This window comes from Canis lupus, chromosome 30 (assembly GCF_011100685.1).
Source record: "Canis lupus familiaris isolate Mischka breed German Shepherd chromosome 30, alternate assembly UU_Cfam_GSD_1.0, whole genome shotgun sequence".
In the NCBI taxonomy this organism is placed as follows: domain Eukaryota; kingdom Metazoa; phylum Chordata; class Mammalia; order Carnivora; family Canidae; genus Canis; species Canis lupus.
In genome coordinates, this window is record NC_049251.1 from 36,367,639 (window position 1) to 36,388,439 (window position 20,801).

The window sequence follows — 20,801 nt, forward strand, 5'->3', positions numbered from 1 at the left end:
ACTCCGGGGCGGGCGGGCGGGCGGGCAGCGTCTGTGGCGCGGCTGGATTCAGCGAGCGGGGCTGGACCCCTCCCGCCTGCGGCAAAACCCGCCACCCGGCCCGGGGGCCTTCTCAGGAGCACGCCCCGCCCCCCGCCCCGCCCTCGGGGGCGGCCGCGGCCGGAACCGGGCCGGCGATTCCCGCGGCGCCGCGCTCCCGGGGCCAGGCCGGGCCGTGGGGTCTCCCCGCTCGCCACGCAGGGGCGGCGGGGCGGGGCGCGGTGACGCCAAGAGGAGTGACGCGACGACGCAGCGCGACGCGGTGACGCACGCCCCTTTGTTGGCTCAGTAGCGGTAGCAGCGGCCGTGGAGGTGGCGCTGGGGACTGTTTTCTCTCGGAGGCCGGAGCGGAGCCGCGTCTGACTGAGGCGGGCGGCGAGCAGCCCCCTCGCTCCGTCCCTCCCGCCTCCGCGCCCTCCCCGCCGCCGCCGCCGCCGCCGCCCGCCGCCCGCCGCCCGCCGCCCGCCGCCGCGCCCGGGGAGGAGCCGCGGCCCGCGGGGCCGGAGCCAGGCCTGCGTCCGGACCTCAGCCGGAGCCGGAGCGAGAGCCGGGGCCTCGGCGTCCCCGCCCTCTCCCCGCCTCAGGGCCGCGTCCGCCGGGCCCTCGCGCGTCGCGCCATGGACTCGGACGAGGGCTACAACTACGAGTTCGACGAGGACGAGGAGTGCAGCGAGGAGGACAGCGGCGCCGAGGAGGAGGAGGACGAGGACGACGATGAGCCGGACGACGACAACCTGGACCTGGGCGAGGTGGAGCTGGTGGAGCCCGGGCTGGGCGTCGGCGGGGAGCGGGACGGACTGCTGTGCGGGGAGACGGGCGGCGGCGGCGGCAGCGCGCTGGGGCCCGGCGGCGGCGGCGGCGGCGGCGGCGGCGGCGGCGGCGGGCCGGGGCACGAGCAGGAGGAGGACTACCGCTACGAGGTGCTCACGGCCGAGCAGATTCTGCAGCACATGGTGGAATGTATCCGGGAGGTCAACGAGGTCATCCAGGTGAGGGTGCCCGCCGCGCTGGCTTGACCCGACCGGGGAGCGGACCCGGCGGCCCGCGGGGCAGGCCCGGGCCTGGTGCGCAGCCCAGCCCGCCGCCTCCCGGGCCTGTCTCCCCCGCCGCCTCTGCTGGGCACGGAGGGTGTCGAAAGCAGACATTCGCCGGTTCGCCGGGCGTGGGGAGGTGCGCTGGGGGCGGCGCTTTCCGGGTCCTGCGATGGCGGAGGCCTCGGGCCGCCCAGCGCTCGTCCTGCGGGCTGGAGGGCGATCCCTGCGGGTCCCCGGGCCCGGTGTCCTTCCCCCGGCCGGAGGAGCGCCCACAGGGGCGGGGCGGGCCGGGCCGGGCCGGGCCGGGCCGGGCCGGGCCGGAGGGCGGGGGTGGAGGAGAGCAGGAAAACGCGGCCCCTACGGGGGTTACCCCGGCCTTCCAAGTCTCGCTTGAGCACTTTTGGAAGGGGTTGGAGTAGGCCTAAGAGCCGCTTGGTGTACGGTTGCCCCAAGTGGGCACCAGTTAATAAAGAAATGGATCTGCTTGGCAGTCTTAAGTGCCTACTTAAAGGTGGGGGAAGGGAACTGTTTCTCGGAAGAGGTGCTGATGGGCCTTCTTTTACGATGGTGAGGCTTCTGCTCTTCTCTCTCTCTCTCTCTCTCTTTTTTTAAATGCCTTCGCTGTTTGTTTGGGACCTAATGCTACTTTTTCCAGGGGTAGCGTGTCACTTACTCGAAGCCGTCGGGAGAGTCCCTGCAGATTGCATACCCAGCCTTGCGGCTAAAACAAAACGCAGCGTACTGTCTGATATTAGGCTCTATTGTGAGTTAGAAAGTAGGGGCTTTCTGCTTCTGAACTCCTTTCTTGATAATTTTTTTTTTTTTTCGAATTTCTTGGAGAGTTAGGCTTGGTCCAAGTTGATGACCACAACTCACGTAACATCGTGAGTCCGGTTTTGCATTTCTCAGCTTGAGGAAGTCCAAAGTTTACATTTGGTTGGGGGGATTGGGGGAGGAATCCAGTTATGATGAGGGATACAACTGTAGAATGAAAATGACGTCTTGATTCAGTGCAACTTTTAGAAAACACTAGTTACATGTGAGGAAACTATATACAGAAGCTAGTTACTATTAGCTTCTTGTATGTCAGTCATTCCTTTTTTTTTTTTTTCTTAAAAATCAGTTGACTAATATTCACTGGCAAATTGGCAGTAGTATGTCACTGCCTACTTGTTCAGTTGGGATGATTAACAGATTTTTACAGTATTGTCTAGTAAGCAGCACTTCCAATTGTGCCATCTATTTAGGCTCCTCTGAATAATAGTAAAAAAAAAAAAAAAGTAAATGGTAAATAATAGTAAAAAAAAAAAAAACCTGTGATATATAGTGGTACTAGTAGACCGTGGACGTCTCAAACTTTCATATGGATACTGCAGTCTGAGGAGGAAATTGAAGGGACATAGAAGGAAGATTAAGTTTATTGTTCTTTTTTTTTGGATTCTAAAAGTATGACAGTTCTTAAGCCACTAAGTTGAGACTTTTTTTTGAGGAAACTTTATTAAAAGAATTGAGAGTAAACCTTGAATTCTCTTTCCGTTTATTTACCACTACAGTATGTAAAATCTGATCTTTTCACACTTACCTAGTTTTTTGACGTTAATTAGGTTTTAAAAATTCGTGGATAATGAATTTATTTGACTTACTGTTTGTTTTCATGTAGTAAATCTCATCCAACTTTCTCAGCTCTTAGGTGTATCTTAAGCACTGAGGCTAAACCTTAAAATTCCTTATGTCACTTCTGGAACGGAGATGTAGCTAATGCATATGACATCATTCTTTCTTTGTTAGTTTAGAGGAGAGAGAATAAATGCAGATGAACTGAACTATTTAAGAAACACAAAATACCAGGGGTTTATTTAGGTGTCCATGCCTGATTTTTGAAAACTGTCTTTTTTTCTAGCTGACTTCTTGTTAAGGATGCTCTTAAATGGAATTCCTGAATATATAAATATTTATTCCTTGTTAAGTTTCCTATTTCGAAGTATCAGTAAATCCAAGAATAGGATCTATCCCAGGTCACTTTTTTCCAAATGGTGTGCTTACTAGATCTAAACTAGGCCTTGGTTATGGTGTGGCTTTTTTATGTGCGTAGATTTAAGCTTCAAAAGTGACACTGAAAAAAAAAAGTGGCACTGGTAATACATGCATACTGTAAGAAAAAACTGACTAGGCAAGAAAAAAAAAAAAACGAGATCGACACCAAGAGAGATACACAAAATTTGAGCTGTAGTTTTCTTTCTAGACCTCTGGGTGAGCTATACATATATTTTAATAACGACAGGATCATACTATATATATTCTCTTTTATGTTTTCAGTAGAAAAAAGCAGATTACAAAAACAGAAGGAATCTCAACTTTTCTTGTTAATAACTCTTTCCATTTCCAGTGTTTACAGGATTATAAATCTAAACTATTTAATCCATTATTATTACCCCCCCCCCCCATTTTTTTTTCTAGTTTCTGGCTTTTATAAACTTCATTGGGAATATCCTCATAGATCTTTGAATGTTTTATTATGTTTTTTAGGATAAATTGAGTTGCTGAGTGAAATGATGTGCTTTTTTCGAGGCATTTGATATATATGACCTACGACATTGCTTTCAGAAAGGTTATATTTTCCCTCACCCATCAGTGCTTGATTGGGATAATACAATCATTTCAAAAATTGATTCTTAAAAGATGAGGTAGAACTTTTAACGTGTTTCTTGGATGTTGGTATTTCTTTTATAAATTGCCCTTTGATTTTGCTCATTTTGCGACCTTTTCGGGATTTTTATCTATTAAAAGACCCCCTTAGTATTGAGGTTTTAAATATCAGTTGTCTAGGTTTTTCAATGAAAAAAACTTAATATTTGTTTAATGTGGCAGTAAGTTTTAAGTTTATCACATTAAAAACCCTTGCTTTACTTCACATTAGAGAGCTGTTTGTTAATTCTAAAAAAACTTAAATCCCCTGCTCCCCAGTGCTGCCATTCTATATGAAATCAAGTGTGTTATTAGTGAATTTGAAAATAAATATGCGGGAGAAAAAAGATCGAAATATGAAAAGATTGCCAGATTAGTTTTTCTTTGGGAAGTTGATTACTACTTTGGGGAGAGTGGATCTGGGCAACACTAGATTGATACTGTTATCTGTAGTTGTCTGCAGGTTAGTTTTAGCCTTCAAATGAGTTAACACTTTTTCTTTTAGAAGACTCTTGGTTTTCTAGCTTTCTATAACTCTCTTTTTATAGTTTGTTTAATTTGGTCTTGTTATATTTAAATCCTTGTGGCTACCTAGATTATCTTGTGAATTTTCAAGAAAAGGTCAGGGATTTTCTTTAACCTACACCAATGTTAGAGACGTACTTAAAGCCCTTACTGTACCACCACTATTTACTTAACTCGTATTATTAAACAGTGGCTTTCTAATGTAATTGCCTTAGTAGCTCAGGAATTTATTAAACACTACCCAATTCTGCAATTGAGGGGCATCTAAACTTGCTATTTTGTGTTTCCACAACATTATTCAACAAATGCTGGTTGTGCTCTTGTATGTATGCCAGTCACCATGTTAAGTAGATAGAGGGCGTGGTTCTTGCCTAAGGAGCATATAGAGGTGGGGAACATAGAGGTCCTTGGGCTTCGTTCCCAGAGATTGTTGTTCATTAGTTAAGTCTGTGTTGGAGCCTGAGCATTTATATATTTTTAGCCATTGCAATGATAGTTCTCAACCACTGGAATAATCCTAGTTCACCTACTGTCATGATTTTTGACTCAGGGAGAATGAATAGAGTGAGAAGGGCAGTAGTAAGCCTTAGGAATAGCACTCTTAAAGGATGTGCTGCAGAAGAGGAGCATGGGCTGGATGTGAGTGGTCACAGAGGAGTTCTAAAGAAGCGGGTGGGTGTCTAGCATAAGATTTATTATGCTAAATAACCTTTTAAAGAACAGATATCTCATCCTTACAGGGGAAATTTTCTGTTTGCTGTTGATTTGTAATCTTTAATTTTATTTCATCTATTTATTTAAATAAAAGACTTTAGGAACTTCTAAGGTGAGGTTTCAAGCATAAATTGAGAGGCAGTAAAATATCAGCTCAGGAGTCCGTTCTAGCTCTGGCTTTTCCTCCAAATGGCAAGTTTTGTTTACATCCCTGAACCTTCAATTTCTGTTTTGCTTTTTTTTTTTTTTTCCCAGTCTGGGAAGTAGTTAAGACAGTTGAACTACTAGATTGGCCTTTTTCTTACATCGATGTTTTGTTTATCTAACATCCTTTTAAAAACTTAGTTAATTGGAGATGCTCATTGTTTCCAAGAAATGAGTTGAAGTGTGCAAATCAGAATGAACTTAAATTGATTAATTTATTTGGGTAGGGAGTAGCAGAGGGAAAGGAAGGGGAGAGAGTATGTATCTTGAAGTTGTTAAAGGTGTTTGGTATGGTTTATTCCTTTTGAACTTCTATTTTTTTCCCCACCGGCTCTCCTTGAACTTATTTGAGCCACAAGTTTTATATTAATTCTTCTTAAATTGCTTATGGCACTAGTCCTGTGAATCAAACTCTGTGGATGGGGTCCAGCAGTCTGTTTGAATGAGCATTCCAGGTGATGCTGATGTCAGCTAAAGTTTGAGAACCACTGATCTAGGGGACCCTACCCTGGGTGGCTCAGCGGTTTAGTGCCTGCCTTCGACCCAGGGCGTGATCCTGGAGACCTAGGATCGAGTCCTACATCAGACTCCCTGCATGGAACCTGCTTCTCCCTGTGTCTCTGCCTCTCTCTCTTTCTCTGTCTCTCATGAATAAATAAATAAAATCTTTAAAAAAAAAAAGAGAGAGAACCACTGATCTAGTTGAAATTTAACAGTATTTCTGTGTTATCACTAGTGATAAATTATGACAGAAGTGGGTTAATGGTGGAAGGTAAGTTGTTTAAGAAACCAATAAAAGGAAAATTTCAAGAGCTTGGACAACACTTGCTGGGCTAATGAGTTGGAGGAGATTTGTCATTGTTACTGTGATCCTTCAGATAAAGTGGTCTTTACTCAGTTAACTATTTCAAACATGCAAACCAAACTAGGCATCTTACATTCTAGGTTGGAGCACTTGGTTTTCCTTCCACCCTTCCTCACCCCCTGGGTTTCATTTTTTTTTTTTTTTTTTGACAAAAATATTTGAGTTTATTTAATATGTTGGAAAAAATATAAGGCTTTGGGTACTGTAAGTGCTCCTCAATACTGTACCAAATGTTGAAGAGAATATGAGAAGACATTCTCAAGGAGTCGGTGATCTCTTTGAATTTAGACACTCAAAACTATTAGGTTAGTAAGTAGTTTAATCAAGTGCTAAGTGAATAGTAATAGGTATTCATGGAAGAGAAATCTGTGGGTCTTATCTGAAAGATGGCTAGGATTTGGATAGATAGGAAAGAAGAGAAAGCCATTTTAAGAAATTGAATGAAATGAGAACAAGGAAGGTGTCCAGATGACAGGGAGGTCCACTAAAGTTAGAACAATTTGTAAATTGTGGATGATAACGTTGCAGACGCGGGGAGGTTTAATACTCTGAAAAAAGGTAGGCAGAAGCCATCAGGTTATATTCCTCTATTGTGGGTTTGACCTGTGGTATCTGTATGTGTTAATTATCTTTAACCCTGAATTTCCCCCAAACTTAGTGACTTAAAAACAACATTTATGATTCTGGGTGCAGCTGAGTTGGGTGCTTCTGGCTCAGTATCTCTTATTTCTGTTAAGGCTGCAACCAAGATATCAGCTGAATTGAAGTTTTCAAGGCTTGACAAGGATAACTCCTGTGGCTATTGTCAGGCCTCAGATTTTCACTGGCTGGTTGTTGGCAGACACACAAGTTCCTTGCCAGAAAGTGGCTTATAGCAGTTTCTTTCCCTTGGAATAAGGAGTCTGAGAGCCCCTAAGACAGAAGCCAGTCTTTTTATAATTTCATCTCAGTTGACATCCCATCACTTTGTGTCCTGCTTGTTATAAGTGATTAACTGTATCCACACACTCAAGAGGAGGAGATTACACGAAAGTGTGAAGACTAAGAGGTGGGATCCTGGGGGCCATTGTAAAGGCTCTACTGTCATATAGATATTTGGCTTAGTCAAGAGGTGAATGACAACCATTGTATAATGCTTATTTCTTCAGTTAACTTATATACAAATGAGAGGCATAGTAGTTTGGGTTTTTTATTTTGGATTAGCTATAATTATTTGTGTTTGATTTTGCAGAGTATTATTGTAACCTTAAATGATAAGCCTTCCTAATTACTTTTCAAAGGCTAAGATTAAAAGAATAGTGTGCAGTCTCATAGAATTGGCAGGAATTTGAGATTCTTCAAATTTAACTTTAGCTACGTAGTGGAATCACCTGGGGATTTTTTCACAATTTTAGTTGCAGTTGCAAGAAATAATGCAATAGCGATCCTGTATACCCTTTGCTGATTTTTCTACAATGATACCATCTTGCAAAACTATAGCATAATGTCACAACCAGTATATTGACATTGATGCGGTCTTACCTTTCTTTTCTTGAGTTTTTTTTTTTTTTTTAATGCAGGCACTCAGGCCCCACATCAGACTTAAAATGGGTCTCTGAATGTTTGGACCAGGCATTGTCATTAAAGAAAAATTCTCCCTGGGGGCACCTGGGTGGCTTAGTGGTCAAGTGTCTGTCTTCCTTTGGCTTGGGTCATGGTCCTGGGGCCTTGGGATTGGGATTGAGATTGGGATTGGGATGAGTCCCACATCAGGCACTCTGCCTGCCTAGTCTCTGCCTTTCTCTCTGTATCTCTCATAAATAAATAAGTAAAATCATAAAAAATAAACTAAAAAAAAGTTTTCCCTGGATTATTTTAATGCACACTCAGGGTTGAGAGCCCCTATTTTTGTCCATTGTCTCTAAGAATCCTCTCTGTTACATTCTAATCTCTGCTCAACTACAAATAAGTGACTGAACAATTTTGTGATGTAGCTCATTTCAAATTTAACTAGATTTAAAAAATATATTTTATTTGAGAAAGAGCGAGTGAGCACATGCAGAGGGAGCAGCAGAGGGAGAGGGAGAAGAAGCCCGTTCCCTGCGTAGCAGGGAGCCAGATGTGGAGCTCCAGGAGCCCTCTTGATTTTTTTTTTTTTTAATGGAATCAAAATCTGCTATTATAACTTTCACCCATTGTTCATAGGGTTGCTCTTTGGATAAATTTTTTGTGTTTGTGTTTTTATTTTATTTTTTTTATTTTTTGTGTTTGTGTTTTTAAACATAATTATTGTCTTGGAAGCATTTCTTCTTGAAGTTGATCAGACCCACTTCTTTGTTCAAACAACGACCCTCTTCTTTGTTCATACAACAGTGAATCTATATTTTTGATAATGTACGTTGCCTGCTTTTCTATTTTCTATTAGACGCTTTCTTTTAATAGGGATAGTATCACAGGCCATAACTTTGCCAAGACCTCAACAATAGGTAGGTCATCTTTTGTATGTTATACTATAATTATGTAACTTTGTTGAATATCTTAATTACTCCTATTAGATGATGGGATAAATATAAGAATGAGAATTTATTTAGGCTGAAATTTTATGATCACTTGAGAAAATGATCTATAATCAGAGGCTTCTAACCTGGGATGGCTGTATCCTTTGGGGCTTGTGGAGATAGTAGTGGCAGTTTTTGCTCTTTTCTCCTCTCAGTGTTTAAAAAAACCTAACATTTTAAAATAGAGCAAGACAATACTGCTCAAGTGAATTAAAATGTGGGCCATTTTTGAGTCTTCAATTCTAAAAGAATAGCAAGTGTTAACAGAGTCAGTAGATTTCTACAGTTGTGTAAGAATCTGAATTTTTGCTTTATTCCTAAGTTTTCATTTAATCAGTGATTGGGGGTCATTTGGCTTTACCTTGAATAATGTCTTATTTCTTTCATTCTTTTTAAAAATTTTATTTATTTATTCATGAGAGAGAGAGAGGGACAGAGATCTAGGCAGAGGGAGAAGCAGGCTCCCTGCGGGGAGTCCGATGTAGGACTCCATCCTGGATCCTGGGATCATGCCCTGAGCTGAAGGCAGACGCTCAACCACTGAGCCACCCAGACGTCCCTCCCTAATGTCTCGTTTCTTGATGTATCTTGGTGCATAGTAGATACCCGGTTGGTATTTGAATTAAACTGATGGGTAGTTTGTATCTCAGAAGGCAGTTTAAGAAGTTCTTACTGAAATAGCAGCTGCTCTGGCAGATTAACTTTTCAGAGTTCTACTTTTTTTCATTAAAAAAAAATGAGAATGCTGATATAATGGTCAAAAGGTTGTGAGGATTTGAATGAGAAATACCAAATAGTGTACTGGAAGTTTTTCCATGTAATTTTTTTTCTTAATGTAAACATCATTCAATAGCATTTTTCATTTTTGTTATGTTCCATTTAAAGGAAGTGTCAGAAGTGACCTGACACTTAATACATTTTGGCAAAAAGTACAGCAGATAATGAAGTATTAGGTAACATTTCCTTATTACTAAGACATTTGTTTAGACAAAGCTAAGAATAGCTATAATCCCAGACACTTCTCCCCAGGCTTATTTTGCGATCTCCTTTGAAACTGTCATACTTCTGATTCAAATATTAACAGGCTCCAATTACTTGGTAGTATATTCTTTCTCTTAATCACAATTGTACATTTTTAAAGGGATTAAGTATAAGCTAGAGACTGAGAAAGAAGTATTTTCTGATTCTTAGCAAGTATTTACAGTAGAAACCTGTGGCCAGCTAACCTTGACATTTGTAACATTTTGGACAGGTATTTCTGAAAGCCATTTGAAACCCAAATTTACTGCATTCTCTTCTCAAGGCTCTTCTTTCTTTGACTAACTTAACTGTTAACTGTTCTTGGAATTTGACAGTCACCCTTAGTTTTTTTTTTTTCCCCCTGCATTTCCCATATCCAGTGCTTAGCCCTGATCAAGTTATATCTGAAATTTACATTCTTTCTTTCTTTCTTTTTTTTTTTTTTCCATTAACTAATCCTAATCTGGGGCCTCTTTTTATTTCGCCTCATTGTCTCCAGGCTTCCAGTCTATGTCATACTACCAAATACAAATATAATAGTCATTTTCCTGCTAAAAAAAACCTTCATTGTCCACCCCTCACCCCACCCTCTACTATTATTAAGTCTAGTCCAGATTCCTTAATATGGCATTCATGGCTTCCTCATCTTGGTGTCAGCTGATTTTTTCAGTGTCAGCTGCTGCTGTTCCTGATTCTCCAATCACCCCTAAGTGCACCACTCAAAATTTCTTTCTGTTCATTGCTCTGTGTTGGGGTTATAATTTCTTAATACGAAATACACAGTTGTGTTTTCTTAAATTTGGTCATGCTCCTCCCTCTTGTGGAGATCTTTCTCCTCTCAACTGCCTGATAAACTCCTATTCACATGCTGCCCAGCTATTACCATATCTCTTACCAGGTCCCTCTTCTCTACCTTTCTAGTGCTTCCTTATCTTTGTTTGCATAGCACTTCATATGGATGTTGGCATAGCCTACATGAGGTTGTAATATAGCCATCCCAATACCTAAGTCTCTCCAGCTAGCTAGTAGATAGGAGGGTTTTGATTATAAGAGCTGCATCTTCTGCCATCCATAGTGTATGGCACCCTAACAATCTTGGCCATAATAGAAACTCAGTAAATAATTGAAGTTTTTGTCCTTGCCTAGTAAATGCTTGCTTCCTCAGTTTCCTTATCATAAACCAAAGGGAGCCAGATTTTCTTCTGGTGCTAATAAGTTAGTTTATGATTGGTAGGTAATGCCACAGTGATAATGTAAGAAGCAAGAAAAAGTGTTTAAATTCTAAGACGACAAGCTTTTTAAGTCCTCTGAATATAGTGACACTTTTAAGGTTTATTATTTGCAGATAGTTCCTGGCACTTTATAAAACTGACAGTGATGTAAAAACAATTTTGAGTCACTGTAATGGTGTAATTCTCCAAGTGTGGTCCTTGAGAGCAAAACTATTATGATAATATTAAGACGTTTGCCCTATGTAATGTGCTGACCTTTGTACTGATGATGCAGAAAGCAGTGAGTAGGTAAAACCATGGGAATCCTAGCACAGATCAAATCGGGCACTGATGATGAGTAATCATTGTATTCTTCGCCTCTACACACAGTAAGAAGTACCATTTTCACTTGTTCTGGAGGAAGTAGTATTAAGTTACTAGTTTTATTATATATCTTATCCCTTTAAGTACACATCTTTTTCATAGCTTAGGTGGTAAATTAGGCTTAGGTGGAGATATGCATGAAGCACTTGGGCATACTAAAAGTTAGGTTGTCTTGATGATAAACATTTATGCAGCTTGATTTGTGAGTGGAATAAGCTGCTTGTTTGATGGAACCATTTTTTTCTTGAGGAATGACTTACTGGTTGTCATTTAGACAAAATGGCAAACATGGTGACTGTTTCTCCAAATGAATGAAATATACCTGTTATTTCAAGGAAACCTGCTTACAGTGTATTGCCAGTGATAACATTTTTAAGTGAAAATTAGAATTTTGGAAAACTTCTATTTGCCACTGTGAGACTGACTGCTTCCTAATACTTAAAAACTTCTGATGAAATATTATGTAATAAAATCTATCAGTATTTGGAAGATTTGTGTAACTTAACCAATATTTTCCAAATGTCCAGTTTTCCATTGACCAATTATAATAATTCTTTATCATATATTGGTAAATGATCCATTCAAAGTACAAGGTAGAATACCAGATTTTATTTTTTAAAAGATTTTATTTATACAGAGAGAGAGAGAGAGACGCAGAGACACAGGCAGAGGGAGAAGCAGGCTCCACGCAGGTAGCCCGATGTGTGGGACTTGATCCTGGGTCTCCAGGATGATGCCCTGGGCCAAAGGCAGGCGCTAAACCTCTGAGCCAGCTGGGCTGCCCTGAATACCAGATTTTAATATAAGAATATGAAAAGTTCTTTGACATGGTTTCCGATTTTACCAACAACCTTTAAGAAACAACCACTTTTTGGGGCACCTGGGTGGCTCAGCTGGTTGAGTGTCTGACTTCAGCTCAGGTCATGATCCCAGGATCCTGGGATGGAGCCCCGAGTTGGGTTCCCTGCTCAGCAGAGAGCCTGCTGCTCCCTCTCCATCTGCCACTTCCCTGCTTGTGCATGTGTGTGCTTTTGAATTTTGGTGTAATATCAAAAAGAATATCCATAATTAACTGAAAAGCCTATGAAAGTGCTCCTTTTTAAATTTTTTTAAAAGATTTTATTTTATTTTTAAAGATTTATTTATTTATTTATGATAGAGAGAGGCAGAGACACAGGAGGAGGGAGAAGCAGGCTCCATACTGGGAGCCCGAGGTAGGACTCGATCCCGGGACTCCAGGATCTCGCCCTGGGCCAAAGGCAGGTGCCAAACCGCCGAGCCACCCAGGGATCCCCTAAAGATTTTATTTTTTTGAAGTAATCTCTACACCCAGTGTGGGGCTTGAACTTAAAACCCCAAACCTAAGAATTGTAGGTCCTATCTACAGAGCTAGCCAGGAGCCCCAAGTGCTCCTCTTTTTTTACTTATTTTTATGGAGCCACATTTCCTTTATTCTTCAAATAAAACAATGTATCAAAGAGTAGTGCCTAGGTGCTGCAATCAGTTGAGTGTCTCTGACTCTTGGTTTCGGCTCAGGTCATAAACTCAGGGTTGTGAGATCCAGCCCTGCTTTGGGCTCCGTGCTCAGGGCAGAATTTGCTTGGGATTCTCTCTCCCTCTGCCCCTCCTGCTTCTGCTCTCTTTCTAAAATAATAAAATAAATCTTAAAAAACAAAAACAAAAACAAAACAAAAACCGACACATCCAAGAGACTGAAAGCAGAAGTAGATAGGAGAATCCAGCTGTTTTCTATTTAGCCAGTTATTAAAGAGGCTTTGAAATGTGAAATAGTGTACTCTTCCCACCATCTTTTTTGTGTTAGAACATATAATTTATTTTCTTTTTTTTTTTTTTTTTTTTTTTTTTTTTTTTTATAATTTTTTTTATAATTTATTTTCATATGTGTTTTTTGTGTTAATCTCTAATGGGATCTGTTACTGTTAATGAGTTAAATATTTTAAAAATTCTGTTTCAGTAGCTAACATGATAAATATTGATAGTTATAACTCCCATAAATAAAGCTCTTTGGTGTCAATAATTTTTAAGGTGAAAAGGAATTGTGAGGTCAAACAGGTTGAGAATTACTGCTTTGATATTCTGAAATATTTCTGAATCATTAAGAAAATGTCATGTAGGGGCAGCCCTGGTGGCTCAGTGGTTTAGCGCTGCCTTCAGCCCAGGGCCTGATCCTGGAGACCCGGGATAGAGTCCCACGTCAGGGGACTCCTGACGTGGAGTCAGGACATGGGAGTCCCTGCATGGAGCCTACTCCCTCTGCCTGGGTCTCTGCCTCGGTATCTGCCTCTCTCTCTCTGTCTCTCATGAATAAATAAATAAAATGTTAAAAAAAAAAAAAAAGGAAAAAAAATGTCATGTAGGCTTGCAAATAGGTAAATATGACTAACCACATTATTTGAATTCATTTTGAATTAGCAGTAGTTTATAAATTAAAAATTAAATACTGATTAATCAGAAACTTATTTATTATTAGCTATGTTAGATTAGATACCCTGGGAGGTATTAACAGAAGTCGTCACCTCTGTTCTTAAATAAAATCTAGGAAATCGGAATCTTAAGATATGACTAGTAGGGGCAAGATGTTGGAAATGGCAGGCTTAATTTTTTCAAGGAGGAGCTAGCAGAGATACCACTCAACATATTCTACTTGTTAACTTGTCTATGCCTTGATTTTTTACATTAGAATAAAAGCTGTGTGAGAGTAGGACTTTGTTTTATTCATCGCTGCAGTCCAAGTGCCCAGAATGGTAGCTGGCACATATTGGGTCCTTAGTAAATATTTCTTACGTACTTTATTTCCAAGCCATTTTTGAAGAATATTTTGCTATGTGTATACTAGGTTGTAGTAGTTTTCTTTCAGTACCTTACAGATTCTGCTGTTTTCTGGCTTCCATTGTTTGCGGTGGGAGGAAGCTTAATGAAGTCTTTAATATGAGTATTTGTGATTTTTTTTTTTTTTTTTTTACTTTGTGTCTAGTGATTTTCTTTGCGTTTATCTCTTTGGGTTTTCAGATCCTTTTGACTCTGTAGGGGTGATGTCTTTGTCAATTCTGGAAATTCTCAGCTCTGCCTTCATCTCATTTCCTTCTGATACTCCATTTACACATATATTAGAGCTTTTTGTTACGTGCCATATGTGTTCCGTGCTCTTTTGTGTATCTTCTCTTTTCTTTGCTTCAAATTGGATGATTTCTACTGATTTATCTTCTGGGTCTCTAAATCTGTCTTTTCCTTTGTCTGATCTGCTATTAAACACCTAATTAGTTCTTAATTTCCAATATTGTATTTTTTAATTCTGGAGTTTCCATTTGATTCCTTTTTATAGGTGCTGATTTTCTGGTGACTTCTTTTTCATCTGTTTTCTCCAGCAAAATAATCATTTATTCTTACAAGTTTTGTCAGCTAACTGCAGTAACTGTTAGTCTCTTCATAAGCTTTTTTCTTTCCCTCTCGGCTTTCAGTCATGTGTTCCTGTCATTTGACATACCTTTGCTTGCATGCCATATGTTGGGTATAATGTATTTTAGAGATTCTGGATGATGATGGATTTCTCCAGAGGATTTTCATTCTTCCTTCTGCTTGGTGGCTAGAGTGGTGAATAATGACTTTAATCCAGGCAGGCTAAGTTCTAGCTCCAAACTGTTCAGTTTCAGTCTCTCTCATCTACCTGTGGCCCTTAGGAGGCTTCAACTAAGAACCTGCTGTCTTCTCAGCAGTTACTTCCCTAGGGATTTCAGACTTTAATCACTGACTCCCAAGACTGCTGGAAGCACCACTCTGGTTTCAGAGACTTTACCTTTAGATTTTTAGTCTTGGCCCCTTATTTAGTCCAGGGATTCAGCAGATGTCCTGAGGGAAATACCAACCATGCCTCCATTTCTTGAGACACTCCCTTAAGTCTCACTGTTAGTTCCTTTTTTTGCTGTAGTAAGTTCCCCCAAACTTAATGACTTAAAACACAAATTCATTATTCTGAATGTCAGAAGCCCAAAGTGGGCTTCACGGGGCTATCTCACCCACTTTTTCACTTCTGAAGGCTACCTGCAGTCCTTAAGTTTGGGGCCTCTTACTTGATCTTCAAAGCCAGTAGCATAGCATCTTCAGATCTCTCTGATTCTTCTATTTTGCCCCCTTATCTTCCACTTAAAAAAAATCTCACAGCGTTTCTTTCACTTTTTTTTAATTTAATTTTTTATTTTTAAATAACACGGGGCTTCAACTCATGATCCTGAGATCAAGAATCACATGCTCTACTGACTGAGCCAATCAGGCACCCTGTACTTCTTTCACTTTGAATGTGACTCTTTGATTATACTTGGTTGACCTGGATAACCTAGGATAATCTATTTTAGGATCAGCTGGCTACCAGTTTAGTTCTATCTGCAACATTAATTACTTTACCCTTACTATGTAATTTAACACTCAGAGATTGCAAGTATTAGGATGTGAACATCTTGGGGAGGGGGGGGACCACTATTCTGTTTCCCATTAGCAGACCTCTGTCATAGATTATCAATCCTCTGCTTGCTTCCAGAGTTTTTAAGTGCTCCCAGGTAAAAGCCACCACATTTGTAAAATCACTAGTTCCTTTAGACAAATGATATCTGGGCATTATCTGGCTTTTGCAGTTCTGGATGGGAATGCTGGTTTACTTCTTAGCTGTTCTACTTGAAAAGGGAACAGTAAATATTTAAAAACTCAATATATTCTTTAGTCTATGGGATTTGTCTTAGTGGTTTTTGAAGCCTGCATACCATGGAAGCAAGCAACTACTTTGTGGACTGTAGAATGCACTTTTGAACTTGGATTGCAGCCAGAAAGTATGACACTTAAATTTTTTTCTTTATTTTTCATATATTTTTTTTTCAGAAAGTATGACATTTTAAAGAGTGGAGTAAGGAATCTGTGATTGAGAAAATAACAGTATGCAGGGGGAAAAAGATCTAATTTACTAATTTTTATGTAAGGAGACTCACATAGACAAAAGTGGTAATAGCTGACGTTTGTGGAAAGTGTTAGGTATTTTCACATGTGTTAATTTGTTATAAATCCAAGGGAAATAGTATTATTTCCATTATACAGATGAATTATTTGAAGTAAGAGAAGCTGAGAAATGGATTTCTGGTGGAGGTCCTTGAAACTGGGTCTTCTTGACTTTAAAGCTTGCTTTCTTTCTTTTTTAGGTTTTTATTATTGGAGAGAGAGAGAGAGAGAGAGAATGTGAGCAAGTATGAGTGGGAGGGTCAGAGGGAGAGAGAATCCCAAGTAGACTCTCAGTGCAGGGCTCAATGCAGCACTCAGTCTCACCACTTTGAGATCACGACATGAGTGGAAACCAAGGGTCAAGTTAACCGACTGTACCACTCAGGTGCTCTGACTTTAAAGCTTTTTCTGCTGTACTAAACTTTTTAAAGATTTTAGTTGGACTGTTTGAGCCAAATTCTTGTACTGTTTTCTTCATATTTGCATACAGAAACTTTACAATACTAGAATGACTTTTCATTGTAGCTAATTGACTCTGATTTTAGATGAGTCACTTATATTAGTTATCTATTGCTACATAACAAATTATCCCAATGTCTAGTGGCTTAAAACAACAAACATTTATTATCTCTTAGTTTTGAGTGGTTGTGGCTCAGGATCTCTAATGAGGTTGTAATCATTACAAGCTGCAGGCTTGGTTTATGCTGAAGAAGAGCTTTCAAGATGGCTAACTCACTGGCTATTGGTGAATAAGCCATCTCCAACACATGGGGCTCTTCATAGGGCTTTTTTAGTGTCTTCCCTCCTCCAGAAGAAGTTATCAAAGAAAGCGTGAGGTATGTTCTTATGTCTTTTTTTTTTTTTAAATATTTTTATTCATTTATTCATGAGAGAGAGAGACAGGCAGAGGGAGAAGCAGGCTCTATGCAGGGAGCCCGATGTGGGACTTGATCCTGGACCCCGGGATCACGCCCTGAGCCAAAGGCAGATGCTCAACTGCTGAGCCACCCCTTGTCCCTTGTTCTTATGTCTTCTATGATCTAGCCTTGGAACCCACTGTGAAAGGGGGTCTAAACAAATACCAGAAGGGAAGGATCATTTGGGGCATCTCGAAGGCTAGTTACCACAGATAACACGTGGAAAGGGAAGGGTAAGATATAGGGATATGGCTATGAGGCTAGATTTTAGTTATCGTATTAGGAGATTTTAAAAAATTGATGCAATTTTTTTTTTTTTTTTTTGGATGCTACATTTGTGAACTTGAAAGCCCTCCAAAGTGGGTTCAGGGCAGCCAGCCTCCTTTTGGGTAATACAGTAGATTTACCAAAATCAGGGATGCCTGGGTGACTCAGTGGTTGAGTGTCTGCTTTCGGCCCAGGGTGTGATCCTGGAGTCCCGGGATCTAGTCCCACATCGGGTTCCCTGCATGGAGCCTGCTTCTCCCTCTGCCTGTGTCTCTCATGAATAAATAAATAAAATATATTTAAAAAATTTACTAAAATCAGTATCTAAAAATTTCATATGTAGGGCAGCATGTATTCTAAAACTTTTTTAAGTACATAACAATCATTTTGTCTATTTAATTCACATTTTGCAAAACTCTTGTATGCTATAGTCTAGGACTAGAGTCTAGTCCTGTGTATATTGCTGTGTGACCTTAGACTAAATCAGGCTATAGTCTGAATTTGCCCTCACAAAAGAAAACATTTGTATTTGATGATTTCTGAAGTTTTTATCCAGTTATGAAATTCAAGTACAAGTGGCAAAAAGATAATTAGTGTAAGTACTTTAAGATAGGAAGCTAAAAGACCAAAGCCGCCTTTCTATCTGCTCTAATGCCACTGTCGATCTTGAACTTGTTCCTCTTAGATCTTACTGTTCCTGAGACCCTTACATCTCCCTCCCACCATGTTCTGCCAAATCAGTACCTAACTTTTACATCTATATACTCCCCTCAGTACGTGTGCTTGGCGCAGTAGGGGTATAGAGAGGAGTGGAGAACATTCCAGGGCTCCTGATGTAGGAAGTGCAGATATGTAAATAAGTACTTGATTATAAAGGCAGTAACTCAGGACCCTTCATGCTCATTTTTATCCATCTGTGACCTAATCTCAGTTATTTTCTTGTTCTGGACTTGGCCCTTGCCTGGCTTTCAAAGTGAGGATCTTAGTGTATTGCCATTACCCTGAAATCCCACAACTTACCAGTTTGTCTTTTTTTTTTTTTTTTTTAATTTTCATTCATTTATGATAGTCACAGAGAGAGAGAGAGGCAGAGACACAGGCAGAGGGAGAAGCAGGCTCCATGCACCGGGAGCCCGACGTGGGATTCGATCCCGGGTTTCCAGGATCGCGCCCTGGGCCAAAGGCAGGCGCCAAACCACTGCGCCACCCAGGGATCCCTTTTTTTTTTTTTTTTTTTTTTTTTTTTTAATTTTCATTCATTTATAATAGTCACAGAGAGAGAGAGCCAGTTTGTCTTTTGAAGAATTATTTTTATACCGGTGAGCCCTACTGTGTTTCATTGTGTTGTGTGTTGACCCACCTTCACTGCTTGGTTAAGTAAAGCCCTAACTTCCAAAGAGATTTGTTGGTTTTTAGGAAAGAAGCGAAATAATTGACTTTTGTGTGGACGAGTAGAGTCTTGTTATAACTATTAGAAGTTATTAGGGGATCCCTGGGTGGTTCAGCGGTTTAGCACCTGACTTTGACCCAGGGTGTGATCCTGGAGACCTGGGATCGGGTCCCGCGTCGGGTTCCCGGCATGGAGCCTGCTGCTTCCTCTGCCTGTGTCTCTGCCTCTCTCTCTCTCTCTCTCTCTCTCTCCCCCCTCATGAATAAATAAATAAATACATCTTAAAAAAAAAAAAAGAGGTTATTAGAGGCCTCTCTCATTGGCAAAATTAGAAAAATCCAAAGAACATGAAAAGGGTGATAACTGATGGAAAGTGGGGCCTTGTGACAATATTATGGTCACCACAGATTTCTCAGGAAACGCTGCATGTTTCCTCTTTTTTTAACAGGGTGGTCATCCTTTTCAGCTTATGACAGTGCCAAAAATATTCATACTTGGACTTAGTTTATATCTGAGAAAGTATACCAAGTCTTTATCATTCATGATAAGCAGTGGAGTGGAAATGGGATAGGAAAACATGCTTATGTGGAGCCTTCTTTAGCCGAGGGGTAGCCAATGACTAGGTTACAAGAGTATGCATATTATGATGCATGGTAGATCAGGCTTTTCCTAATTTGACCCCTATGTGCCTTATCTGCTATTTCTTCATACCCATCCTGGCATAGCAAAGTAACAATGTGAAAGTTTTTCTTTTTGCCTTTGTAAGTCTTTTTCCTTTGCTTTTAATGCTTTCCCCTGGGATCCCTGGGTGGCTCAGCGGTTTAGCGCCGGCCTTCAACCCAGGGCGTGATCCTGGAGACCAGGGATCAACTCCCACATTGGGCTCCTTGCATGAAGCCTGCCTCTCCCTCTGCCTGTGTCCCTGCTTCTCTTTCTCTCTGTGTCTCTCATGAATAAATAAATAAAATCTTAAAAAAAAAAATCTTTCCCCTGATAAACTTTCATACTTAGACCCACCTTAAACATAATTTCTTCTTTGAATCCTTACACAAATCCTTTGTGAATGGGTCTCAAAATTTTGTACATACTTTTATTTAAAAACTCTTATCTCTATTATTTATTCTTCCACTACATAGATTTTTGCAATCCTTAAGGGTAGGATCAGCATATTAATTTTGGCATTCTCATTGACCAGCACAGTCTGGAATATAGCTGTTAAACAAACATTGATTGAATAGTCATATATGAATGAATTTTCTTATTGATTTTATTATTGATAACAATTAGTCTTGTTAGTATTCCTTTTTTTTTGTCAATTGTTTATATTCCTCTTCACATTACTGAATTAACTCTTCATTCTCTAATATGCTTTCCGTTTTTTGTTCTTGACTGGTCATTTAAGGTCATGTTAGTCATCACAACTGTTCTCTGAAGTAGATGGCATTTTTGCTGTTTTATGGATAAGGAAATTGCGACTTCAGAGGATTTGAATAACCTGCCAAGGTTTTCATAGCTGGGGTTGGAACTCAGTATTTTATATGATTAAATAATAAAATATGTATAAATGTAAAACATGTGAATGTGATTGTCTTGTGTGCTAGGTATTTTCTGTTTGTCTCTTTAGGTCCACTATATACTTTTCTCCATCTAGCCCTGTGCTCCAGGACACTGATGTTTACAGGCTGAGTCCAGTGGGCTCTGACTTGTGACTTCATTGCTATGGCCTATGAATCCAAATAAATCATAAACAAGAATGGAATAGAGTCAGAAGGCTAGCTACTACATGCCGCATTTAACCTTTACAACCTACATGTGTACCATCCTCAGAATTTCAAGGTAGAATTGCTATTACAACATTTACTATTTTGTAGTCCAATGTAAGTAAAAACACAAAGTGAAAAAAAAAAAAACACAAAGTGTTTTAATGTTAAATAATTCCACTACTTGACCTACATTACAGAATGCATTTATACTATGCAAAGTCTATTCATGATTTATGTATAAAATT

The 20,801-nt window shown here is 40.3% G+C and overlaps 1 protein-coding gene across 2 annotated transcripts in view; it reads left to right on the forward strand.

Annotated features, from left to right (window-relative positions):
- Positions 1-332: 332 nt before the first annotated feature.
- Positions 333-20,801, forward strand: part of ARIH1 (ariadne RBR E3 ubiquitin protein ligase 1) — a 124,281-nt gene continuing 103,812 nt past the window's right edge. For both annotated transcript variants that reach the window (XM_038580911.1, XM_038580910.1), the window contains exon 1: positions 333-1,028. In XM_038580911.1, the coding sequence (XP_038436839.1) occupies positions 998-1,028 (31 nt within the window). In that variant the 5' untranslated portion in view covers positions 333-997. The remainder of the gene's footprint in view (positions 1,029-20,801) is intronic.